General features: G+C 41.0%; 1 protein-coding gene across 1 annotated transcript in view; it reads left to right on the top strand.

Annotated features, from left to right (window-relative positions):
* The first annotated feature begins 12 nt into the window (after positions 1-12).
* The window catches only part of TMCO1 (transmembrane and coiled-coil domains 1), a 43,307-nt gene continuing 15,428 nt past the window's right edge, over positions 13-27,891 (top strand). Inside the window, exons 1-6 of the mRNA XM_059145317.1 lie at positions 13-227; positions 623-700; positions 5,750-5,809; positions 16,313-16,359; positions 17,854-17,921; positions 24,743-24,887. Of these exons, the coding sequence (XP_059001300.1) occupies positions 158-227; positions 623-700; positions 5,750-5,809; positions 16,313-16,359; positions 17,854-17,921; positions 24,743-24,887 (468 nt within the window). The 5' untranslated portion in view covers positions 13-157. The remainder of the gene's footprint in view (positions 228-622; positions 701-5,749; positions 5,810-16,312; positions 16,360-17,853; positions 17,922-24,742; positions 24,888-27,891) is intronic.

Here is a 27,891-nt window from a genome sequence, read left to right on the forward strand (position 1 = left end):
TCCGGCGCTGTGCCCCGGAAGCGGAAGTGTGACTCTAGTCTGTCAGAGAGGTTTACTCGGTGGCCCAGAAATCCAGGGAAGTTGTTGTCGTTGAATTTTTGCAGACTCTCGAGCGCTTCCCCTCTGGCGGGTGGGAGTGCAGAGAGGAGAGTGCGAGATGAGCACCATGTTCGCGGACACGCTGCTCATCGTCTTCATTTCCGTGTGCACGGCCCTTCTCGCCGAGGGTGAGAGCGGCTGCTTCTCTGACGTTTCATCAGCCAGCCCCCACGGGAAGGATCCTGGGCCTGGGGACCCTCGCGCCACGGAGGGAGTGGTCGCGAGCCTTGCTTGCTTGGGGTTGAGCCGGGGGCGGGGGAGCGCTGGGGCGCAGGAGCGGGTGAGGCACCGTGGAATTCGGTTGGGGGTCGATTTCGCTTGCGTATTTGTGGAGACACCTTCATCTCGGGTCTCCGTTACTTTGGTTGAAGAGTCCGTTGTCTTAACGTTTGGAAAAGAGTTCACTGCTGGTGAATATAAAGCAAAAAGTCGAAATCCCTCCTTACCCAGCCATCACCACCAGTGAGTTTGCCGTGACCCTCGCAGACATTTTTCTGTGAGCATGCTGCTTTTGATGTTTCAGGTATAACCTGGGTCCTGGTTTACAGGACGGACAAGTACAAGAGACTGAAAGCGGAGGTGGAAAAACAGAGTAAAAAACGTGAGTATGGCAGCATCCTTCAGATAGAGTTCAACACATCAGGTGTATGGAATGCATGTTTACAGTAAGTGTTTTCGCACCAGCTGATGCAAAAACTTTATGGGAATACGGAGATGAATCCGATTTGAATTGGTTATGTAGAGGTATATGCAGCGTTGGATATTTTTATGCACAATGCATAATACACGTGGCAGTGGAGCCAGGGACACGAGAAGTGCGAGTTAGGTGCTGTGGTGGTTCTAAAGAAGAGATCCCATTCAGTTGTGAGGGGCCAGGGAAGCCCCGTGTGTGGATAAGTCACCTCAACATATTAAAATCCAAGCTCGTTATCTTCACCTTCACAAACCTGATCCTCCTCTGGTATTTCTCTACCTGACAAATAGTACCTCCATGCTTCTCATAGTGCAAGCCGGAAACCCTGATACACTTTCTCACTTGGCTTTCAGGACGCCACACTCTCTTGGTTTTACTCTTACCTTGTAGGTCTTTTTTTTTTTTTTTTTAAGAGAAAAGTGGGGGGCTTGGGGAAAGGCAGAGGGAGCAGGAGAAAGAATCTTAAGCAGGCTCCATGCCCAGTATAAGGCCTGAGATGGGTCTTGATCCCTCCACTCTGACCTGAGCCGAAATCAAGAGTCAGACTCTTAACTGATGGAGCAACCCCGACGCCCCTTGCCCATCATTCTTTTGCTGTTTCCTTGCTGGTTCCTCTTCTCAGCCTCTTGTTGGGCACCCCAAATTTGTTTTTATCACCCTACGCTCACTCTCTTAGTGAATTCAATCATGTACTCTATTTGGCAGTGGCTCCCAAATTTATATCCCTAGCACTCTCTCCTTAATGCAAGATCCATATATCCTGGAAATAACATTGTATAGTGAGCGATGGTAGCTACACTTGTGGTGAGCATAATGTGTAAGGAGTTGAATCACTATGTTGTACTCCTGAAATTAACATTGTGTGTCAGCTATGCTCAAATAAAGATTCATGTATCAATTTGTCCGTTATACTGTAATGTTGAGTATACATTTCAAACCCAGTATGTCCAAATTGAATACTTTATCCTCACTTAAGACTGCTTCATTTGGGGGCGCCTGGGTGACTCAGTGGGTTAAGTCTCTGCCTTCGGCTTAGGTCCTGGTCTCAGGTTCCTGGGCTTGAGCCCCACATCGGGCTCGTTGCTCAGCAGGGAGCCTGCTTCCTCCTCTCTCTCTTCCTACTTGTGATCTCTCATTCTGTCAAATAAATAAATAAAATCTTTAAAAAAAAAAAAAAAGACTGCTTCATTTGTACTTTTCAGGATCTTGGTCAATGGCAAGTCTATCTCTCTACTTGCTCAGGTCATAATCCTTGTGCCGTTATCTTTAAGTCTTCTGTCACACTCTGCGTCTAATACTTTTGGGCTGCCTTCAGACATATCCAGAGTCTGATTTTCCATCATTTCCTTTGATAATTACCTCCATCCTTTGCATGAATTATTGTAGCAACCTTCAATAAGTGTTCCTGTTTCCCTATAGTCCACTCCCAAGATAACAGCCAGAATAATTCTTTTTTTTTTTTTTTAAAGTAGGTTCCAGGGACTCCTGGGTGGCTCAGTTCGTTAAGCGGCTGCCTTCAGCTCAGGTCATGGTCCCAGGGGTATGGGATGGAGTCCCACATCAGGCTCCTTGCTTGGCAGGGGGCCTGCTTCTCCCTCTGCCTCTGCCTACCACTCTGTCTGCCTGTGCTCACTAGCTCTCTCCCTCTCTCTCTCTGACAAATAAATAAATAAAATCTTAAAAAAAAAAAAAAAGTAGGTTCCACATCCAGTGTGGAACCCAGTGCAGGACTTGAACTCAGGACCCTGAGATCAAGACCTGAGCTGATATCCAGAGTCAGATACTCCAATAACTGAACCACCCAGGCACCCAGAATAATCCTTTTTAGAGCCTGTTAGATCATGTCCCCTTCCTGCTCATAACCCTGTGATGGTGTCCCAGTTTTACTCAAGAACAGCCAAAGTTCTTTCAGTGGCCTGCGGAGCCTCCCCCGTTATAGTTCTGATGCTCTTCCCCTCTCACACACTCGGCTTCAACCACACTGACCCTGCAGTTCCTTGCTGTGCCTCAGCCACACTCCAGTGCTCAGAGTCTTCTACTGCTTGTTCCTCTGCCTGGAATATTCTCTATGATGTCTGCTTAGTTAACCCTCATACCTTCTCCAAATCTTTGTTCAAAGTTTACTTCTGTGAGCCTTAACTTGGCCACCCTTTTTCAAACTGCAGCCTGCCCATCTCCACCGCTGCTGCTCCTGGTCTCCTAGACCTCGCTCTCATCCCCCCTCCCCACCCCATGACTTTTGTCACTTTCTAATATATTACAGGATCTATTTGTGTATTGTGTTACTGTTTATTGTTTATCTCCCCCCGCTAGGAGAGCGTTTTTGTTGTTGTTCTGATATAGTCTTTGTACCTAGAACAGTGACTGGCACGCAGTAAAAGTTTAATAAATACTTGGTGACTTGAATACTTTCTTCTTTCACCCTGTGTGTGCAGTCCATCCTCAAGCCCTATTACTGTTCTCCTCTGGGGAAGTTTGCGATCTCTCCACATCCCTCCAGTTCTGCCGCCACCACCTAGTCTAAACTGTCATGTTTCCTGTGATCTACTGCGATAGCCTCCTCATTGGTCTCCCTGCAGCCACTCGGATTTCTTCTCTACAGGGCAGCCCAAGTAATTTTTTCAAGACACAGATCTTATCATGTTACATGCCCTTCTCAAAATACTGTGTTTTTCCCCATTGCTTTTAGGAGAAAGGCGGGGCTTGTAAAGTCCAGTGTGGTTGGATGCATCTTCTCTTCCCCTGCAACTACATCCTGTATCCCTGGCTTTCTATTCTCTAGCAGCTCGGGCCCTTTTCCCATCCTCTGGGCTAGTCTTCCTTATTTCTGCCGTGCGTCTAGACATTATCTGCTCTTCCTTCTAACTAGAATAACTTTCCTTTCTCTTTTGGTCTAGCAAACTCCTGCTCATTCTTTAGCTCTCAAAAGCTTATTTAGTCTTTCAGAAGGGTCATATCTTCTACTCTGGGCCCTGCTTTATCCATAGATGTCTCCTTAGAGCATGGTGATCTAGTCTCAGCCCAGTCCCCTAGAAGACCAGGTTAATGTTCACAGTACCATCTTAGTTTCTGTTCTCTAGCCTCTTGTTTTTTATGCACTTATGGGGAAGTGCTAAGTTATGTTGTGGTCCTTCTGGGGAGGGAAAGAAATATTTTTTGTTTCTTTGGCTAATAGTGATGATAAAGAGTAAAACATTCAATGTTTTCTGTCCATTTTGTTTTTTATTTTTATTTATTTTATTTTATTTATTTATTTGTCAGAGAGGGAGACAGTACAAGCAGGGAGAGTGGCAAACAGAGGGAGAAGCAGGCTCACTACTGAGCAACAAGGCCCTGTGCGGTGACTTGATCCCAGGACCCTGGGATCATGACTTGAGCCAAAGGCAGACGCTTAACTGGCTGAGCCACCCAAGCATCTCTGTCCTTTCGTTTTTTAAAATGTTATTTTGGGGGTGCCTGGGTGGCTCAGTGGGTTAAGCCTCTGCCTTCGGCTCGGGTCATGGTCTTGGGGTCCTGGGATTGAGCTCCGCATCATGCTCTCTGCTCAGCGGGGAGCCTGCTTCTCTTTCTCTCTCTGCCTATCTCTCTGTCTACGTGTGATCTCTCTCTCTGTCAAATAAATAAAATCTTAAAAAAAATTGTTATTTTGGTAACACCTTGTAGAATTTGACTTAATTTCCTTTTATGATCTCATACTAGTAGTTTCACTCTAAATCTCTTTCTTCCCCATAGATATATGTCATGCTTTATCTTTTCATTTACATAAAAGAATACATGTACTTAGACACGAGTGCATATATTGAAACCACAAACAAACACACACACACTTATTTTAGCCAGCATCTTACTGTTTCACTTGTACTATTGGAGTCAAATCGAGTTTTACATCTCTTTATTAAAGTAGTAATACCAATTTTAGAATTCAGGTAGCGTAATTAACGTTCCAAGAGAAAAAGTCTTACCTGCCAATTCTCTTTAATGCAACTTTTAGAAGTAACACATGTACTGTACTGTTTGCTGGTGAAGTATGCTAAGATACTATATGGAACAAAGAAAGTAAATAAGTAAAGGTAATTTTTGACATTCCTATTCTTGGTCCTTTCATAGGTGGACTATGATAGGTATATAGATCAAAGATAGTAAATGTAAAATACAAATATATTAATTATTTCTCTTTAAAAGGTTATTTTTACTCTATCATCATATTAATTGAAATGCATACAAAGAAGTTGGTCTTAGCTTTTTCTGTCTGTTTAAGTAATCTCTGTGCCCTCTGTGGGGCTCAGACTCACAATTCCGAGATCGAGAGTCACATGCTCTGCTGACTGAGCCATTCAGATGCCCCAGTTTTAGCTTTTTGACTCTGTTGATCTCCCTTCCCTAATGCATATGTCTGTCTTGCCAGTTTTCAGTATTGTAATTGTTACTCAGTTATTCGCCCTCACTAGATACTCTTTAGAGGGCAAGAATCACGTTTATCTTTTCATCTGCCTAGAACAGCGCTCATTACTTAGGAACCATAACTGAATAAATGAATTCCTACCTTTTATAGTGAGTATGAGATTGGTACTATAATTAACCATAGTTATCTGAGAGAACAGAATTTGAAAATCGTACTTAGACTCAACCTACGGCAGTCACCCTCAGCTGATGGTCTGAAAGCCATTTTAGTTTTTATTATGTTCCATTAGTTATTATTATTGTGTCCTTATGCAATCCTTTATGAGTGTTTGGTTGATGATGCTTCCAGTATTGTTGTCTTGGTCTTAGATTGTTGTGTCTGCCTTCTCCTGTCAGCAGGTGTGGGAGCAGATCAGTTAACTTGCTCATAACCATAATCAAAGGCAGCGTGTAACTTTCTTGTGAGCTTCTTTCATTGGCTCAACTGTGATAAAGCAGCCTTCATTTCTTTAGTATAATACATAATTAATTTTTACTGTGTTGCTCTGTTTACAGTGGAAAAGAAGAAGGAAACAATAACAGAGTCAGCTGGTCGACAACAAAAAAAGAAAATAGGTAAGATGAATTATTGGTATACACAAAATGTAGAAAAAATAAGTTTAGGAAATTTGGAAAATTTTAAATTGGAAAAAAATTCTTAGGTGATGAAAATATAATAAAGTTAATAACAGTGGTGACTCATGTGTTTGTATAATTTTGTGGTTTACAGAGAGCACTTGCATACATTATCGAACCTGATTTTCTCTTGTCCATTTTGAGGGTAAAATCAAGCAGTTGCTACTGTTTCCTCTTAGCTTTTGAAATTTTAGTTTTAGTAGAACAATGCTGACATTTGTGGCTTTGAATTTGGCCGAGGGTTCTTGGCATAATTTGTAAAAGTTTTTTTTTTTTTTATATCTGTGTTGATTATTTCCAGTTAAGTCTGAGTTACTTGTGTTGTTGCCATGGCTTCCTTACTGAGATTTGACTGGTGATGGAAATCCTCCAGGGGGTAGGAAATTTACTGCTGAGTAATTTTTATCTGGTCTGAAAAGTAATGATATGTTTTTGGTTTTTCAGTGTAATTTAGAGCTTAATTACAGAATGTAATTCTGTTCCAAAAAGACAATTTATAAATGATTAGATATGATTTATATTTGTACTTTGTGATGCTTCCTGATTCTGAAATTAGGAAAAAAATATGAAACTGTGTGTTTTGTTCAGAAACTATGTCTCTGCATAGGTCACTGCCATTATATCCTAGGAAAGAATTCTACCAGCCTGGACTATGCCACTATCCTGTTCTGAACAAAACTTTTGAATTTAGTGTTTCCCATGTTTTCTAAGTGGCCTGCTCATTTAGTTCTGCGGCAGCATGCTACTGTATGTGTTCTCTGTGTCAGTTGCTCTGATGGGTCGTAGAGAAACAAGGTAGAAACAATTCTCTTAGAAAGTCTGTCTAGAGAGGGGAAGACAAACCAGTGCAGTATGGTAAGGTTGTTTGTAGAGATATATTCTGAGTTTTCAAAAAGTAAAGAGAAAGGATATCTAAACAAAACTAGGGGATTAGGTTTTCTTGAAGAGATAACGTTTTCAGGGCACCTGGGTGGCTCAGTGGGTTAAGCCTCTGCCTTCGGCTCAGGTCATGATCTCAGGGTCCTAGGATTGAGCCCCACATCGGGCTCTCTGCTTAGCAGGGAACCTGCTTTTTCCTCTCTGTCTCTGCCTGCCTCTCTGCAACCTGCTTTTTCCTCTCTGTCTCTGCCTGCCTCTCTGCCTACTTGTGATCTCTCTCCGTCAAATAAATAAATAAAATCTTTTTTTAAAAAAAGAGAGATAATGTTTTCATTGAATCTTGAAGCTGCAATGTGAATAACTTAAAAATACAAATAAAGTAGCAGTCAGAATTTATTGAGCACTTATCATATGCAACATACTGAGGTAAACACTTTATATGTTTTAAGATTCTCTTAACAGTCAGTTGTATGTAGTAGTGAAGAGTGTTACTTCATTTTATAGATGAGAAGCATGAAGCTTGAGTTAAGTCATTTTCCCTCGGTCAGTCATTCAGTGGTAGATGCGATGAAGTTAGTGGTAGAGAAGGGGTTTGGCCCTGGTCATTTGTAACTTTAACCTCCAATTTTAAGCCCTGTTCATCCTAGGCAGAAGGATAGCCATCTCCAAACTCTAGAGGGATCAAATAGCAAGGTATGTTCCTGAAGCTATAAATAGTTTAGTGTAACTGATGAAAGAAGGGATGTATAAAGTGTAGACAGATGAGGCTAGAGAAATAAGTAGAGTCTGTTCCTGAAGATCTTTATAAATCAAACTAAGGTAATGAGTTTAACTTGTATCCAGAAGACTTTGCATCTTTCCATATCCATTAAAGAATTTAAGCAGAGATTGACATCAGATTTTAAGGAAGACAACTCTGGCAGTAGTTTGGAGATAAATGGGAGAAGGGATCATTCTGGAGGCAGGAGGTCATGAGGCTTTTTAAAAATCTCAGATGCAAAAATGGCAAGAATCTGAACTTAAGTAGAGGCGGTGGTAATGGAACAGAAGTAGGAGTAACAGGACTTGATGACTGTTTCGATGTGGCATGTGGAGAGAGGTATGAGTCTACAAAGAAGTCCATATTTCTGATTTGGAAAAATTGGAGGAGTAGCAAATTGGGATGGGGAAGAAAAGAGAGGATAATTTCAGGTTTGAACGTACTGGATTTGAAATGCCTGTGTGACAGTAGGTGAAAATACTTGGTACACAGTTGGATATGTGGTTTCTGAGCTAGCAGAGGGATTAAAGGCTATAAACAGATTTTAGAATCGTATACTTTCAAGTAGTAATTGAGTTCCCACACAGAGGAGACCATATAAAGTAAGAAAAGGAAAGGGCTGAGGAAACAGAGGGAGCAGAAGTGGAACCCTGCAGAAGTATTACCAGAGAAGTCGGAAAGCGTTTGCCATCGTAGCTGAGGGATGAGCTTCAGAGGATAGAGAGGATCTAAGGTGTTAAATGTCTAAGAGGCAAATGGAAATGAAAGTTATTGTTAGTGATGTAGCAAGAATGATTTCAGGGGCGTGATGGGGGACAGAAGCCAGTTGTCTAGGTGAGGAGAAAATGAATGCACAGTGAGGAAGTGAAGACATTGAACACAGAATCATTCTATCGAGTAGCTTTGCTCCAAAGGATAGGAAAGATACAAAAATGGAAGGCAGATTGCTCTCTGCCCTTAAGTTGACAACACAAACTGTCTAAAATGTAAATTAACTTTAGCATGGAATGCAACCTTGAACTTTTTGCTCACCAAAAAGTATCAGAAGTTAAGAGAAATAACACCTGTGAAGTGTTGGTTATCAATGTCTTATTAGGAGTTAAAAGGTGTAATGTTCATGCGAAGTTGTTTAAAAGACAATCTATCCATGCTCTAGATTTGTAAATTTTACTCCGAGATTAAGCCAAACCATCAGAAATCTATAAACCTAAACTGCATTATTTTGGACTCCCTAAAGATTGCTTCTACGCCATTTCACCTTAACATTTGTACTGTTGGGCACGTTGTGGAAAACCCAGCCAGATACAGTTTATTGTACTACTACTGTGGAATACTTTTGAGAACATTACAACATCACAGTGTCTCTTGACGAGCAGTTATGGAAACTTCCTAATAGTTTTCAGTGTCAAGAAAAACAATGTTAGGGGCGACTGGTTGCCTCAGTTGGCAGAGTGTGCAACCCTTTGATCTTGGGGTTGAAAGTTTGAGCCCCATGTTGGGTATAGAGATGACTTAAAAAGAGTAAAATCTTAATGAAAGGAAGGAAGGAAGGGGGAGAAAAGCAGTGATTCTCATAAATTATTCATTTACTTTGATTTTGTGGACTTAGCTTGAACCCTTTGGACTAGCTGCTGATAAACAGAGAGTCACATTTGCTGTTCACCTCTGGCAACTTTACACGACCGATTCAGTATATTTCTGTGAATTGACTCTATCACAGTTTTGTTACTATGCAACCCTTACTTTCCCTTTCCTCAGGTCCCTACTTGAGCTTTACAAGAATACAGACAGTAGTTGGGGGGTGCTGTGGATGGTGACTGTGCTGCACTGAAAAAAGCAAGTTTTCAGTATGAGGAGGGTGCGCAGCACAATGATAAGGTTTCAGAGAAGCAAAATGCCACTGATTTTACTAGGTGAAGCTCTTGGATCATAGTCTTGGGTAGAACCATTAATTCAGAGGTTCCTGGGATGGAGCCCCGCATCGGGCTCTCTGCTCAGCGGGGGGCCTCTTTCCCCTCTTGCTCTGCCTGCCTGTCTGCCTACTTGTGATCTCTCTCTCTCTCAAATAAATAAATAAAATCTTTAAAAAAAAAAAAAAAAAGAAAAGGCTGAAATGTCTTACATTTGAACTAAAGACCTTAGGTTCACCAGTTTTTTTAAAAGTTACATTTATTATTTGAGAGAGAGAGGGTGTACACCTCAGGGGAGGGGCAGAGGGAGAGGGAGAGAGAGAATCTCAAGCAGGTTCCCTGCTGAGCACAGACCTTGTCATTGTGAGGCTCGATCTCAGGACCCTGAGATCATGTTCCGAGCTGACATCAAGTCAGACGCTTAACTGACTGAGCCACCAGGGCCCCCCTTATGTTCCCATTCTTTTATTTTTTTTTTAAGATTTTATCTATTTTTATCTGAAAGACAGAATATGAGAGACAGCATGGGGAGGGAGGGGCAGAGGGAGAGGGAGAAGCAGGATCCCCACTGAGCAGGGTGCCCGATGCAGCATATAACTGACTGAGCCACGCAGGGCCCCCTAGGTTCCCCATTCTTAATTTCAGGGGTAGATGTTTTGGCTGTTTTACATTTCCCTCTTCCCCTACATTTCCCACAGAAGGGAAACAAATTTACTTTTGATATATGAATTTTATTTAGTTCTTTTGGCTACATAGATAATAAATCCCCTAATACCTCAAGTATTGGGGGATTTATTTGCCGAACGTATGGGATCCCAAACTCAGAAAACACTGAAGTAGTCGGTTACAGGAAGGCAGGAACTGTATTAAAGCCCGTCTGGAAGGCATAGCAAGCCCTGAGATGAAGTGAGACAGTGGGCTCCAGTGTTTTTAAGGCTGCACTATTGTTATTTTTTAGAGAGGGGGAGAGGTGCTGGAGGGGCAGAGGGAGAGGGAGAGACTCTTAAGCAGTCTCCATGCCTAGCATGGAGCCTGATATGGGGTTCAGTCTCACGACCCTGAGATCATGACCTGAGCTTTGCTTGACCAGCTGAGCCCCCCAGGTGCCCCCAAGGCTGCATTATTGATATGTCCTTCTCTCTCTTTCTGTTCAGCTTCTCCCACTTGCTCTGTAGTGTTTTTCTGGCATTTAGGCTGTGCCTACACCTAACTTTGGCTTGTGTCCTAGGGTTCTGCCTAAATCAGTCTTACTCACGATGTGCTCTGTAGACCCCCTGCGTCAGTACTGTATGAGTAAAGAGCTCTGCATCTTCCTCCCAGACTACTGAGTCAGGATCTCTGGGACCGAGGAGTCTGCTGTTTTTAACAGGCTTCCCAGATTTTCTTAGACAAACTGAAGTTTGAGAGCCAGTGCTATATTATAATTTTTCTGTTTCTGCTCCCACAGTTAATTGATTTACTATTCCTGGTTTTCTGGTTTAAATTTCTGAGCGAAGGAATCTGGTTGGCTCAGCTCGTCTCTTTACACCGTGGGTCATGAGAAGGCACAGGGATTGGCTGCCTGCTAGGTTGGTAGTGCAGGGTGGGGGTGATGGGAATCTTTGAAAGGCTGACCCTCAGCAAGGACTCTGGTAGGAAGCCAATACCCTCAGACGGCTGGGGAAGGGAGGGCAGGCATTCAGAAGCTTGACAGAGCTGGGATGGATATCTTTTTTCTTCGTGACCTAGAGATATGGGAGGAAATTTTTGAAATTTAATTTATTTTGGTCCCTGAATTTATATATTCACTCTAGGCCTTTATCCTGTTTGGATTTTCCATAAAAGAAGACTGCCTCAGGCATTTAGTTTAAATTTTGCTTCCTCTCCATTACCAAATCTATGTGAAATTTCAAGGTTATATTATTAATTGGTTTTCATTCAAGACAACTCAGAATGTAGAACTCCCATGGGATATCTAATTCTTTTAATCTATAGAATGGCACCTGCTATTTTGACCTTCTCTCTGTTATTTAAAAATGTTCACCATGTCCCAAACTGTTGGTTGGATTTGACCAACCGGTTGCCTCCTATATTGATTTCCATTCTTTGACAGAAAAGACACTTATTATTGACTAAGGTAAATGAGGAAGTGTTCCTTTCTTAAATAAATTATGTTATCTTGTTGCACACAGCCTAATATTGTCAAATTAAAATGTATAGTGGATTGGCTACTGTCTGTTCATTCTGTGGTCAGAATAGATGCTATCATTGCTACTAGTTGATTCCCATAACTACAAACAATACAGCCTCCTTTTTTTTCAAAGATTTTATTTATTTATTTGACACAGAGAGAGAGAATACAAGAGAGGGAACATGAGCAGGGGGAGTTGGAGAGGGAGAAGCAGGCTTCCCGCTGAGCAGAGAGCCCAATATGGGGCTCGATACTAAGGCCCTGGGATCATGACCTGAGCCAAAGGGAGAAGCTTAACAATTGAGCCACCCAGGTGCCCTTCATGTATTACATGACTGTGTTGACAGGCTAGTCTTCATAAATTTATCTAACCCAAAATGGAACATAAGAATTTTATTCTTAGGAATAATTGTTTTTGTTTTGTTTTTGTCCTGGACATTTGAATTTAACTTCTTTGTTTTTATGTTTATGCTTCTTGAGGCATCTTCGCATTTTCTACCCACAGACAGATCAGGTTCATTTCAGATGAAATTTTGCATGTATGATGTTTCCCTGTTAAATATATTTGTTTAGGGGGCACCTGCGTAGCTCAGTTGGTTAAGCAACTGCCTTCGGCTCAGGTCATGGTCCCAGAATCGTGGGATCAAGTCCCACATTGGGCTCCCAGCTCCATGGGGAGTCTTCTTCTCCCTCTGACCTCCCCTCTCATGCTCTCTCTCACTCTGTCTCTCTCTCTCTCAAAATAAATAAATAAAAATCTTAAAAAATATATATATATATATGTATATTTGTTTAGTTTGTTGTTTCTTTATTCTGTTTCTTCTTTTTGTCCCTTTTCTCTACAGAAGCATCTTTTTAAAAATCAACTTTACCTTTTTATATACTATCTTTTTGTTCTCTTCTGTCAGAAATGGTCCCTAGTGAAAAGTGGAGTCACTAGAGTATATAACATAGACCTTCCAGGTAGCCTCAGACATAATCAGCTGTTAATTGTCCATGAGTGAAATCCCTGTGCTGAGAACTAGTCTTAGCGGCTTCTGCTGTCCCATCTGACTCAGTCCTGTGCAGCTGATAGTGCCGTGCCCCGGATTTATCAGAGATGGGTAGGTGTGAAAGCAAGCATCAAAGATACTTGTATCTGTCACCTCCTCCAAAACCAAGGGAATATAAACCTATTTTTTAATTATTTGAAACCGACTAAAACTGCTTTGTATATGGTAGGTATTTAGTAACAATTTGAATTGAAGACTCTTCAGGAACCTTAATAGTGTTGGTGTGTAGCGTAATCCTGTATGGCTCTATTATTAAGCCGTATACACATTGTTTACCCTGGTAACAATAACCTTACAGTTATTGTTTCTCTGTGGACTTAGCTTCAGAAAAACTATGTCACCTCAGTTTGCTCTCAGCTTTTAGGCTCTTTGTGCTTTTTCTATCTGTTCGGGCTATCAGCTTCATCATAAAGGGCTACCCCTTCGCCCTGACCCCCCCAAAAGGACTTCTTTCCCTAGAAAAGGATTTTTGGTATGCTGTATCTTCATATCAGGTTTTATTATGTTGCTGAATCATTCATGAAATAATATTGAGCACATACCACAATATTGAGCAACTAAGTACATGCCAGTTACTGAGGTTACAGAGATGAAGGCGGCATAGGATTCCTTGTTCTCCAGGAACCTGCCATCTGGTTGGGTTGATGGGTAAATAGATCTTTACAAGAGAATGTATAAACTCAGTATAATGGTAAAGATATGCATAAAATATTCTGGAAGCATAAAGAAGGGACTGCTAATCTAGTGTTCAGTAAAGCAGTCATTAGCTATATTTGGCTTTTTAAATTAATTAAAGTTAAATGAAGTAAAAATTTTAGTTCCTCAGTCACAATGGCCATATTTTATTTGCTCGGGAGCCACATGTAATTAGTGACTACTTTATTGCCAGCCCAGATAGAGAATATCTTCATAATTATAGAAAACTCTATAGGGGTGCCTGGGTGGCTCAGTCAGTTAAACGTCTGCCTTTGGCTCTTGTCGTGATCCCAGGGTCCTGGAATTGAGCCCCACATCAAGATTCTTGCTCACTGGGGAGCCTGCTTCTCCCTCTCCCTCTGCTGCTCCCCCTACTTGTGCTCTCTCTCTCTCTCAAATAAATAAAATCTAAAAAAGGAAAAGGAAATTCTGTAGAACATTATTGACTAAGGAGTCAAGATTTTAAAAAGGAGGTGACAGAGAGCTGAGACTTAAAAGTTGAGAACTAGCTAACCAGGAAGGGCATGGCTAGGGACAGAATAAAATATTCTAGGTAGAAATCCCAGTTGGTCGAGACTGAGGAGTTTCTTGGGATGTGTGGTTTTTATTTTTTATTTTTTTATTTTTTATTTTTTTTAAAGATTTTATTTATTTATTTATTTGACAGAGAGAAATTACAAGTACACTGAGAGGCAGGCAGAGAGAGAGAGAGAGAAGGAAGCAGGCTCCCTGCTAAGCAGAGAGCCCGATGCGGGACTCGATCCCAGGACCCTGAGATCATGACCTGAGCCGAAGGCAGTGGCTTAACCCACTGAGCCACCCAGGCGCCCGGGATGTGTGGTTTTTAGAGCTAAAACTGGAACAATCCTGGAAAAACTGGGACAGTTGGTCGCCCAAGTAGAAAGGACTTCATAGACAAAGGTACTGGATCTAGAGAAAAGTTTCACATCAAGAGCAGCTTACATTTTTTTGGTGTTGCAGGAACCTCTGCAGTACAGTTCATGTGAGGGATTGGAAATGAGGCTGCAGGGATAGACATCAGACTTGTCAGTGACACTAGAACATGAGCTTGTAGGGGGAAAGGCCATGCCAGAATTTTAAGCTGGGGAGTATCATAATTTTGGTCAGTTTTACGTCTTAGGTAGATCTGACGGGCAGCCTTGTGGAAGATGAATTTGAGGGAGCAAGTTTGGAGGCAGTGAGATGCTTGGAGACTTGAAGCAATATAGGTAAAGTGGTTAGAAATCCTAAGGACATGGTAATGGGGGGGGAGGTTTCATAAGTATTTATGAGGTATGTGGGGTGCCTGGGGGGGCTCAGTTAGTTAAGTGTTCAACTCTTGGTTTTGGCTCAGGTCATGATCTTTGATCTAGGATCAGGCCCCGTATCAGGCTCCTTGCTCAGCAGGGAGTCCGCTTGAAATTGCCTCTCCCTTCCCCCCACCACCCCCCACTCCCCAGAGCATGCACACTCCTCTCTCTCTCTCTCTTTCTCAAATAAATACATCTTCAAAAAATACTTACGAGGCATAATTAATAGGATGTGGTGTTTGGGTGAGACAGGAGGGAGTCAGGGTTATGCCAAGGCCTCTAGCATCAGTGATCCCCTCTACCTTTTTATTTTGTAGTGGTAGTCCCTTCCCTCAGTAGTTGTTTTATGCCCATTTACCTTCTCATCATCTTCTACCCCAGCCCTCAACCCCCAATTTGAAAACATCTGGTTACATTGTAAGAGGACTGCCCAGATAGCAAAGGCGCTCCCCCCGACCAGGATAGACCTTAGCTCCATTCATTTTTCTTCATTTTGTTCCATACATCTCCAGCATCCCACTCTCTCCTGCCCCTATTCTTCCCTTCCCTGGAGAACAAACTGGACAGGAGCCGTTCAGGGCAAGGGATCATGTCTTCATCCCGCTCTGTGCTGTTGGGAAGCCGCAGTCCACTCTGCAGGCCAGCCCTCTTGTAGGCCTCTTTGTTCCTCCTTTCCTGTACCTGCCCAAATTTACTTGCCCTCAAACCAGTTTATTCTCATGGTATATATTTTTGTTTTAGAGGATATTGTATTTTTATTTTGTAATCTTCCTGTGAGGTGGGGATTTTTGTGTTTTTTTGTTCATTTGTGTATCCCCAGTGCTCAGAAGAGTGCCTGGAATGTGGTAGATAATCAGTGTTTGTTGAAGTAATTAATCCTGGTGATGGTAATCATGACCAAAGAAAGCAGTAGTAGAGGGTACATAGAGATTACTGGCTTGGGAGTTGGGAAACGTGGAGTCTTGTCCTGGCTTTGCCACGGAATGCTCACAGGTTCTCTACCAAGTCACTTCCCCTTCGCGGAACCTCAGTTTCTTTCTGGAAACAATGAAATCCCTGCATTGATGGGATTCAGCAAATAATGGCATTGATGTACAGTTGAGACTTTGTTAAGTATTTTGGGTTGTGTGTATATAACAACTTTCTTAAAATATATGTGAAATTTTCTAGCTTTCTAATTCCCTTTACTAAAAACCTATGCTTATTTTTAGAGTAATTAGTCTGTAATATGAAAGAACCTGAAATTTAAATTTGTCTTGATTGGCTTTTACTTTTAGACTCTGCTCTCTTGAATTAACTGAAAGAGGGGGAAAAACCCGAGAGATAAATAACTCATATTTGAAGCCTAATTACAATAATTATGTTTACACTTTCCATCAGTATAGTATAAAAGTGTATCTTAATGTATAGTTAAGACACTTAATACCAGAGGTAATTTTTAATTATCTTTAAAGATTTTTATTTATTTAAATAAAAATATTTTGGTGCTCTGCTGCATTTGCATTTTCTGCAAATATAAAGTATACAGTACCACAGCTGTTTAGCTGATGTTATTACTAAGTGATCCTGAGACAGAAGTGCTTTTATAGTCACCAGTCAGTGACATTTTGACATCTGCCTTGCGCTCAGCATTGTGTATATTAATCAGTTTGTTAATTCTTTTCAGAGAGGCAGGAAGAGAAACTGAAAAATAACAACAGAGACCTGTCCATGGTAAGAGTCTGAAGTGTAATATTGTGGTAAACCACAACAAGTTTTATAGAATAAGACTTTGATTTGCATTAAATACACTGTACTTACCTTTTCAGAAATTCACCCACTAATGTCATGGGTGTTCCTGGGCCAGGTGGAAGTGAAAATATGCTCCTGGGCTTAAACTTCATTTCAGTAATGAGAGAATACCTTTCGGGCTGTCTCGGGGGTCATAATTTGTCCCTTTCACACAGTTTTTGCTTAGCTTAGCCCTCATGTTTCGAATGGAGTAGTCTGTTTTCTTTTACTCTCGTGTCATTGCCGAATCTTCGGTTTTCGGGTGACCTGTGTCCCGCAGCCTCTGAGCCGGAGCCTCACAGACGGCCTTTCTTGTTGCCTTTGTTCTTCACGAGGCCTTTTGTTCTGCGCGTCAGGCATACCGTAAAGTGTAAAGAGAAATGATTTTATTACCCATTAGTCATCATTTATAAAGAGTAGAGTTTGTTCAAGAGTTTTTCTAAGGCATATGTAGTCTAATTATATGGCTTGACTAATTTTTCTATTTAATTTCTTTATGATTATCACAGGACATCTGAACTGTGCAACAGTTGTCTTTGCTTTCTAAGAGACCTTTGCTATATTAGCTTCTGTTTCTTGCAATTCTTATTGAGTAAGTCTGTAATTTAGAAGTGCATCTTTTTGAAAATAGCTTTTCTGTTGACCTACTTATTAAGTGTTTAAGGACCAAATTTGGAAACTATAGAAAGAAGAGAGGAAAAATTGCTGATAAACCTGTCATCCAGGAGCTCAAGTTAGCTCAGTCAGAAAAGCATGAGACTCTTGATCTTAGGGTCATGAGTTCGAGCCGGACATAGGGTGTAGAAATTACTTAAAAATAAAATTGTATAAAAAATTAATAATAAAAAAAATCTTTAAAAAAAAACCTGTCACCCAGAGATAATATTGTTACTCTTACGTCGTTATGATCTTTTATTTATTTATACTTTTACCACATTTGTAATTAAGTAAGAAGTTAGCTGCAAGTAACAGAATACCTAACTATAACAATGACTTAAACAGATAAAGATTTTTTTTTTATTTGTTCAAGAAGGCCAGGGTTTGGTAGTCCTGGGCTGGTGTAGCAGCTCAGTAATGTTATTAAAGACTTAGGTTGGCCATTCTTAGATTATGGTTGTTTGGTTATTTGATGGTACTTTATCCTTTATCTTCAGACATTATGTTCTTCATTCCAGGCAGGAAGAATGGGCCAAAGGCCTAAAGGGATACTGGTCAACTTTGTCCTGTTCGGTACTGGTACCAGAACTGGGTCCCATGGCCACCCCAATACTATTCATCAGAAGGGGACAAGGAGAAGGGCTTGGAGGTGGAGGGTGGGTTAGCCAATAAGCAGCTTATTGCTATGGAGTGCAGTGTGACGTGAAACCAGAATTTTGGAGTGTGCTTTAGTAATGGTTTTCTTTAGTGTGAAATGACAATGTGCTGGTCTCTTTACAGGTCCGAATGAAATCCATGTTTGCAATTGGCTTTTGTTTTACTGCCCTAATGGGAATGTTCAATTCCATGTGAGTATCCTTTAATAATATGGTTTTACCTAACTGTTGTTCTATATATGTGTGTATTTATGAGCAATTAACGTTTTTTTTTTAAAGATTTTCTTTATTTGGGGGGGCACTAGCGAGAGAGAGCAAGCACAAGCAGGGGACAGAAGGAGAGGGAGAAACAGGCTCCCTGCTCAGCAGGGAGACTTGATCCCAGGACCCTGGGATCTTGACCTAAGTCAAAGACAGATGCTTAAGTGACTGAACCACCCAGCCGCTCGAGCTTTTTTGGTAATAATTTATTTTGATACTTCAAATTTATAGAAAGGTTACAAAAATAATATATTCATTACCCATACTCACAATTGTTAATATTTTGCTCCATTTTCTTTCTTTTTCTGTTTCTCTTATCATCTATGTAGTTATTCACACATACATTATGTATGTATTATTCAAGATTATGTTATGGGGTTCATGCCCCTTTATCCATAACTACTTATTTATTTATTTATTTGGTTAGTTAGTTATTTCACAGACAGAGATTACAAATAGGCAAGTAGGCGGAGAGGCAGGCAGAGAGAGGGGAAGGGAAGCAGGCTCCCTGCTGAGCAGAGGGCCTGATGTGGGGCTTGATCCCAGGACCCTGAGATCATGACCTGAGCCGAAGGCAGAGGCTTAACCCACTGAGCCATCCAGGCGCCCCTACTACATTTTTTTTTTTAATTTATTTATTTGGCAGAAATCACAAGTAGGCAGAGAGGCAGGCAGAGAGAGAGCGGGAAGCAGGCTCCCTGCTGAGCAGAGAGCCCGATGTGGGGCTTGATCCCAGGACCCTGAGATCATGACATGAGCCAAAGGCGGAGGCTTAACCCACTGAGCCACGCAGGCGCCCCCCCTACTAAATTTTTTAAAAAAGATTTTATTCATTAATTTGACAGAGAGCATAAGCAGAGAGATTGGCAGAGAGAGAGGGAAAGTGGCAGAAGGAGAGGGGAAACAGACTCTGTGCTAAGCAGGGAGCCCAATGCAGGGCTCAATCCCAGGGCTCTGGAATCATGATGTGAACTGAAGGCAAATGCTTAACCGACAGCCAGTCAGGAGCCCCCATAACTACTAAAGTGTATATTTCCCGAGAACGTGGACATTTTCTTAGATAACTTCAATCCAGTTACCAAAATCAAGGGTCTTCATCCAATAAATAAAGGCTTCAGCCCAGATGAAAACGTCTTCTGCTGACTCTTAGGTCATAGTTTATTTTAGCCTGGGAGAGCTCAGAGTCTTGTAATAAGACAGTCTAATAGCAATAAATACTCAGACGGTTTATCTCAGTATTAACCTATCAACAAAATAATTCTCAAAATAATTCACAATTGTGTGCATCTTGTTGACAGGGTAGTACTGTAAATCTAATTTTCAAAGACTGTATTTCTTTAATGATGAGAGTGTTGGCATAAGGCTTAAGTCGGGAGAAGTCTTGACTTGTAAACTAAGTTGTGAAACATGGAAATAAATCATTTTGGCTTATGTTCATTATTTACAGTAGGAGGAATTTGTTAGATTACCTTTTTAGAAGAATTTTCCAGTCCTTTCATTCTTTTCTGTGTTTAAAACTAGAACTTGGTATACAGTTTTGATTTGAATTCATAGTTGGTTCAGTTACTAAATGAAGCTAATATATTTGATTATAATCATAGAATCACATAACTACAAAGTATTATAATGTATTTCTTATGTTTCTTTCTTTGAGTCAGTAATCATTTTCACTTGCCTGCCTTTGATTTTTCTCTCTCCAGTTTTCAATTTTCTGTGAGTGTACTACATGAATATTTATAGGTTTCAACTATTTTTAATATTTATTCGGGTTGAAAAGCTGCATGCCATTTTTTTTGTGCCTCACACTGGGAGATAAAAGAAAATTTGCAGAGTCTGAGCCCTCACGCTGCTTGTTCCCTTCAAGTAGAATAGATATCTCTATAAGAAATATTGATTTACTAGTTAAAAAGTTAGTGTTCTTTTTTATGTGGGGGTCATTGTAACTTGTTGAAGATCCATTATAGAGAGAAATTTTAGAGAGAGGGAGAAGTTTTATAACAAGAACTCCCCACCTCGGTTGTATTTGCCGCTCCCTTGGGCTTCAGACCAGCCTGTCCCTGGGCCTCAAAGAGGCTTGTTTCTCTCTACGTTATTTTTGAGACTCACTTGGAACCTGTCATGTTCTCTGCCAAAGCATCGCTCTTCCTGATACTTGTGTGTCTTTCCGTGGCTCCCATTTCTGGTCAGCTGGGACTGAAAGCTTCGTCGCTTCCCTCCGTCTCTTCCTCTCAGCCCATCTTTCTTGTGTTTCCGCCCTGTCCCAGAGTCAGTGCCGGGCACCGAGTTCTCTCTAACATTGTCAGTCCCCGGTTCCGCCAGTTAACAGTTCTGTGTATCCCGCCTCTCTGTGTCCTTCGAGTCCTCCATCTGTCCGCCCTTCCATCCCTCTGTCCTTGCCTCCTCCCTCTCCTCTTCATCCACGCTACACCAGCTCTTAGCATAGCTTCAGCCCATCGCCTTTCCTCTCTGCTGTTACCCCTTGACCTCGGGCATGCAGTAGCTTCCTAGCTGCTCTCCATCTTCAGCGGCCTCCTGTCACTGCGGCTTTAACCTGACCATCCCCAAACACGTACTCATTGTCTACTAACCGCATCTGCTCCTGATGGAATAGTAGCTGTGTGTTGGCCACTGTTGGCCTTTATGTGTGTTGCCCTTGTCATCTTAACAGCCTTCCGAGATGAGTATTACAGTCTTTGTTTTACTGATGAGAATATGAGACTCCAAGTTATTTAACTTGCCTAAGATCGTGAAGCTAGTAAACGTTGAGCCAGAGTATAACTCGTTTCTCTGACTCTAAAGTCCTTTCATAGCATCGTGCCACTCAGACTCCTGACTTGAGTCTGGACTTCAACCTGGCGTCACCATGCTTTGACCCCAGCCTGTTCCAACTTTATTTCTTTTTACTGTTTACAAACTATTGTGTTCTGATTACACTGTTCACTGTTCCTGAGATACACATTCTTTCATGTGAATTTTAGAATCACTCGTGTATCAGCTTCCCTTTAAGATAATCCCATTTGAGTTTTGACTCAGATGTTATTTATTTTATGTTAGTTTTGAAGTATTAGACACCTTTATAATTTTAAATATTTCTATCTAGAAACATCGTGTTTCTGCTAAGTCCGTTTTATGTGCTTTTGTAGTTTCTTTCCAAGTAAGTCTTGCATGCATTTTATATCTCCTAACTAATTACTACTGGTATAAAAGTAGGTTACCAATTTTTGTTACTTTATTCTGTAACTGACCATCTTGCTGAACTCTAATAGGGTCTGGTATGTTTTAGTTTGGTTCTCTAATTTTCTAGATAGATAATCACATGATCAGACAAATAACTTGGTCTCATTCTTTCCAAAATTTCCCCTCCATCCTGTCTTCCCTGCCACCTTCTTCTCTTCTCTAGTTCTTTTTTTTTTAATTTTTAATTTTATTTATTTATTTGACAGAGAGATAGCGCAAGTAGGCAGAGCAGCAGACAGAGGGAGAGGGAGAAGCAGACTCTCCGCTGAGCAGAGAGCCCAATATGGGACTCGATCCCTGGACCCCGAGATCATGACCTGAGCCGATGGCAGCCGCTTAACTGACTGAGCCACCCAGGCGGCCCTCCTCTCTAGTTCTAAGTTGATTTAGAACAACCAGAACAGGGGCACCTGAGTGGCTCAGTCAGTTGAGCAGCTGCATTCAGCTCGGGTGATGATCCCAAGATCCTAGGATCCAGCCCCACACCTGGCTCCCCACTGAGCCTGCTTCTCCCTGTCTGTCTCCCAGCTTGTGGTCTCATTCTCTCTGTCAAATAAATAAATAAAATTAAAAAAAAAAAACCAACCCACCAGAAGAGAGTAAAATACTTAATAATGAAATAGTAAAGATAGTCTAATAAAAATGAGGACCAAATGAATATAATAGTTGTATTGCTGCTTTGATACTTGTGAAATTTCTAGAGGACTGAGTTTTCAAAGCCATATATAAGAACATGTGGGGGCCAAAGCACTTCCATCATCAGCAGAGGCCCCACAGGCTTTCTCTGGAGGATTTTCATAGCATCGTCACGTGGACCATCTAACACTGAACAGCAGTCTCATTTGGTCCACAATGTCCTATGTATTTCCATTTTATTTTTCCATGCTTAAAGCTCTTGAGTCAAGGCCCAAATCTGAACATATACTGTATAATGATTATTCAGCAACTGTTGATTACACTTTTAGGCCTTAGACTAATATTGAAATGCCTGACTATTTATGGAGTTCATCAGTACAAGATAAAATATCAGATGCCTTTTCTCAAAGCCATGGAGTTCAAAGAAGTTAAATACAGTATCTTCAGGAGGAAAATGTTACGAAAAACTTCATTATATTCAAGCTTCTTGTAGAAGGCTTCTATTGGCAAGAAGGAAGACTGTTCTTTGCTCTTTGTTTTTCAGTAGATTGTTTTCTTTTCATCAACTTTCTTATTCAGAATACTGGCAACAGTAGATTTTTAATTGTTTTGTTTTGCAATACTGGTGTGGAGGTTCATGTGTTTTACTATTTATTCAAGTGCTGTTTGATTTTTTAATAAGACTTGGTATCGTTTTAGAGCAGTTTTAGGTTTACAGAAAAATTGAGAGAAAAGTACAGACATTTCCCATCTACCCTCCGCCCCATGCATGACCTTCCCCACTAGCAACTTCCCCCAAGGGAGTGGTGCACTTGTTCGAGCTGGCGAGCCTGGGCTGGTGCCCAACCACCCGGAGTCCACCGCTTACATTAGGGGTCCCTCTTAGTGTACATTCAGTGAGTTTGGACAAATGTATAATGGCAGGTAGCCACCATTTTGGTATCATACAGAGTAGGTGAACGGCCTTAAAACTCTTCAGCTCTGCCCATTCGTCCCTTTCTCTCCCACCCCAACTCCGCAGCCACTGATCTTTTTACTGGCTCCAGAGTTTTGCCTTTTTCAGACAGTCATATAGTTTGACTCACGCAAGCGTATATAGCCTTTTCAGATTGGCCTCTTTCACTTAGTAATATCCATTTAAAGTCCCTCCATGTCTTCGTGGCCAATAGCCCATTTTGTTGTAGCACTGAATAATATTTCATTGTCTGGATGCACCAGTTTGTCCATTGATACCTGATTTACTTCCAAGTTTTGGCAATTATCAGTGAAGCTGCTGTAAACACCCGGGTGTAGGTTCTTTTGTGCACGTAAGTTTTTCACTCCTTTGGATAGATACCAAGGAGCACAACTGCTCGGCTGTAATTCATGTTTTTGTTCTGGTCTTTGTGCCCTGTGCATTTAAAAATATATATTATTATTGTGTGCACACTAAAAGTTTTCATTGTTATAGAATTATTATTGTTGTGTGCACATCAAAAGACTGTGAGCACCTAAAAGTTACAGGCTATATCTCTGCTTTTTAAAAAAAATTTTTAAAAGAGTTTATTTATTTGACAGAGATCACAAGTAGGCAGAGGTAGGCAAAGAGAGAGAGGAGGAAGCAGGCTTCCTGCTTAGCAGAGAGCCTGATGCAGGGCTCCATCCCAGGACACTGGGATCATGACCTGAGCTGAAGGCAGAGGCTTTAACCCACTGAGCCACCCAGGCGCCCCAAGCTTTTCTCTTTTAGAAACAGTTCTCTTTTCTATTTTAGAAAAAGTAAAAAAGAATACTTTCAAACACTAATAGTATGTTAAAAGTTATCTGAGATTATTGTGTATGAATTTTAAGAATCGACTTTTTTCATTCTCCACTATATACTCCATGATTTTCTATTCAGAAGTGTTTAGCCTGTTTAAAGTGTGTATTGGGAGTCTTGGAAAAGAGGGTTTTTTAAATCTTACTGGGTGGGGCGCCTGGGTGGCTCAGTGGGTTGAAGCCTCTGCCTTCGGCTCAGGTCATGATCCCAAGGTCCTGGGATTGAGCCCGGGGTCGGGCTCTCTGCTCAGCAGGGAGCCTGCTTCCTCCTCTCTCTCTGCCTGCCTCTCTGCCTACTTGTGATCTCTGTCTGACAAATAAGTAAATAAAATCGTTTTAAAAAAAATTAAATAAAACCTTACTGGTGTCATGGTTCAAAACAGTGATTCTCAAAGTATGGTCTGGGGATTCCTAGAGCTCTTTGAGATTCTTGGGAAGTCCTTGAGATGAACATTACTGCCAGAATAATTCTAAGATGTTATTTTCTTTCTCTATTCTTACTCTCTTTTTAGTGTACAGTGGAATTTTCCAGAGGGTTCAGGGCTTCATGATGTGTATCATTGCAACAGCCTGAATACTAAAGCAGCTATGAGAACCCAGCAGTATTCTATTAAACAAAACATTAAAGATATTTGCCAAAAGAAAAAAAAAAGCCTTTCTTTTTACTTTGTTTTAGAAAAGATAGTTATTTTTCATAAAAATATTTGTGTTAATATATAATGAATTTATTGCTACCTTTTAAATGATTTAGTAACTATTTTTTAACATTCCTCAGTTTTAATTTCTAAAGCAGTAAATAGTGATAGCTATAACCTTTAAACAATGTAGGGATCTCAATTTTTCATTGTGTTTAGGGCTTCTGATACTGAAAAAATTGAGACTCATTAGTTTAGAAAAAGATTGATGGAAAAATCTAGGCCCTTTCTTAGATTTTTGTTCTTTAGGTCTCTTTTTAAAATATCATTCTTTGTTTTTTAGAGATCAAGGGACTTAGAGTTCTATTTCTGTCTCAGATTCTTCCCTGGAACTAAGAAGCTTGTCAGTCTTCCAAAAATAACAATTCTTTGTTTTTTCCTTTTTAGATTTGATGGTAGAGTGGTGGCAAAGCTCCCTTTCACCCCCCTTTCCTATATCCAAGGACTGTCTCATCGAAACCTCCTGGGGGATGACACCACAGACTGTTCCTTCATCTTTCTGTATATTCTCTGTACCATGTCAATTCGACAGGTGAGTGATCATATCCAGTCCTAAATACATACATTCTTCCTTGCTCTCACATCTTTATTAGCCTTTATTTCTTTAATACTAGAAATGATTTAGAATCCCAATGGATCCTCTAAAGCTGTTTTATTTTATTATTTTATTTACTTATTTTAAAGATTATATTCATTTATTTGACAGAGAGAGAGCCCAAGTAGGCAGAACAGCAGGCTGAGTGAGAGGGAGAAGCACTCTCGCCGCTGAGCAGAGTGCCCGATGCGTGTCCAATCCCAGGACCCTGGGATCACAAATCTCAGCCGAAGGCAGACGCTTAACCAACTGAGCTACCCAGGTGCCCCTCTAAAACTGCCTCAGATGTGCGTAGGTCTAGATGACTGATCCTTTGGGATGGGGAGTAGCCATAAAACTAAACATGGTTTTCATATCCCATCTTTAGAGCTCTTAGGTTCCTTCTTCGTCACAATCATCTAAAGATACAAAATGAAGAGTGGGTTTAGGCTTTTCAGTATCATTTCTTTTTTTCCTTTTCTTTTCTTTATCTTTTTTTTTTTTTTTTTTTTTTTTTTTGTTAAGATTTTATTTGAAAGAGAAGGAGGGAGGGAGCACACAGAGGAGAGTTAGAGAACCAGTGTCTGTGCTGAGCAGAGTCTGACGTGGGCCGGATCCCAGGATCCTGAGATCATGACCTGAGCCAAAGGCAGACGCTTGGCCAACTGAGCCACCCCAGGCGCCCCAGTGTCATTTCTTCTGCATTAGACTCCAGTACCTTTTGTCACTTCAGGAACACAAATAAATGTAATAATTTGATGGTTTTAGGTTATTCACAGTTGAGATACTCAAGGTTATGTCACAGAATTTGCATTTGGCCACCATGATTATCAGACATTCGTAACGAAAAACAGTGAGAGCCAAGACAGAAGTATAGATGGTTGGAAGAGCCCAGAGAGACCCCTTACATTTGATTAGTGGGGGAAGATTCAGGCAGAAAGGTTCAGAGAATGAAGTAGTTTTTGAAATAGGCTTTAAAAAATGAGAGGGGTTAATTAAAGTCTCTGGCTTAAGAACTTTCTATATTTCAGTTTTTGAACACATTGCCATTCAGCAGGCATTGCCATCAGGAAGTTGGCATATGAGACTTCTGTTTCTTCTTCTTCTGAGTACTGTCAATGGCAGCAGATTTTTCGGTTGGCCTGGCACGTGAGAATAAGTAGGAAATGGAATTATATGTGAAACTTGCGAAGATCTTCATGATCTTCCTGCTTAATGTTTTCCCCACCTCATCCCTCATCCGGCACTCCAGCCATGCTTACTAGCCTCACTCACCCAGGCTGACTTTCTGCGAATGCTCTTCCTTCTGTCTGCCTGCCTCCCACCTCCTCCTTTTGTAGATTAAATACCGCCAGGTCTCAAGACTTTCTGGCATCATTTTCTGACAATTAACTGCTTTCTGAAGGATAGATGTGAGAGGAGCCTGACAAGGTGGGGAAATACCAGAAGACTCTCTGAATTGTCAAGCAAAAAAACCCATTATGTTCTGAACTATTGCAGTGATGAAAGAGGGGGGTGAAGTTGAGACATACATGGAGGTAAAGCCCCAGAACTTAGGGAGAATGGAGGAACTAACAAGAGTCCCAGGTGTGGCTTTGGTGACCAGATGGAGGCTGGTCTCAGTAGGAGTCGGGGAATAGGGGAATGGAGAATAGATGGGTTCGCAGAGCTGTCGGCGACGTTCGTGGAGCAGCTAAGTGGGTCTGTCCACCAGAAGTCGTATTCTTGTGTAGCTGAGGTGTATACTACACCGTTCCAGATGCATCTGTAGTGAAGCATTTCATTTAGTCTAAGTCAACGTGAAAACCAAGACAATGACAACATAAATCTCTTTTGTTGATTTAGCAGAAGTCTGTTTCCAGAATATTGTTCTTAAATTTGATTATTTAAATCTGAAACTTTCAGTTGCAGCTTATGTCCTAATGCTATTAAAACAAAATGATGTATACATTCTACTCTCAGCAACTAAGAACAGTTCTACTTTAAGTCATATTTAGGTATGAATACTCCATGTGGTGGCTCACAGTAGTCATTTAGATGCACCATTTGCATTTGCATTGCTAGCTAGAAATCCCTGTCTGAAACTGTAGAGTTTTTAAAATGAAATAAATGTTAAGAATGATCATTGAAGGGGCGCCTGGGTGGCTCAGTAGGTTAAAGCCTCTGCCTTCGGCTCAGGTCATGATCCCAGGGTCCTGGGATTGAGCCCCTCATCAGGCTCCCTGCTCGGCGGGGCACCTCCCCCCCCCCCCCCGCCTTGCCTCTGTCTGTCTACTTGTGATCTCTGTCAAATGAATAAACAAAATCTTTAAAAAAAAAAAAGAAAGAAAGAAAGAATGATCATTGAGGAAGTTCAGCTCAAGCTGGTCTTTAAATTCCTTTCTCTTATTTCAGAGAGTTTGTTGAAGTGGTTGTTTAGTAGTTAAAATGCTATGCTCATTTACCATTGTGGTTAGCAAATTTTTTGTTAAGGTCTGGATAGTAAATATTTGTGTATTTCCTTTTCAGGTCATACACTCTGTTGTAACTATTCAACTCTGCCATTGTAATATGAGAACAGTCCTAGACAGCATGTAAATGAACGAGTGTGGCTGTGTTCCAGCAAAACTTTATTTACAAAACTAGGCCAGGGGCCAGCCATAGTTTGCTAATCCCTGAAGGTTCAGGCAAAGACTGGTGTAACTACTCAGCTCTGTCATTATACTATGAAAGCAGCCATAGACAATGTGTAAATGAGAATGACTGTATTCCAATAAACCTTTATTTATAAAAACAGGCAGTGGACTAGCATGATATGCTAACCCCTGAGAACCACCGTGTACAATTTTTGCTATAAAGTTAAAATAGGAACAGTAGATCCTAGATTGGCACAGCTTAATAAAATAATTGCTTATTGAGTATAGAGAAGGGAGGAAAGGAACACCAACCCCCCCACCCCCGACACACACACAGTCAATGTGTT

This window comes from Mustela lutreola, chromosome 14, assembly GCF_030435805.1.
Source record: "Mustela lutreola isolate mMusLut2 chromosome 14, mMusLut2.pri, whole genome shotgun sequence".
Taxonomy (NCBI): Eukaryota; Metazoa; Chordata; class Mammalia; order Carnivora; family Mustelidae; genus Mustela; species Mustela lutreola.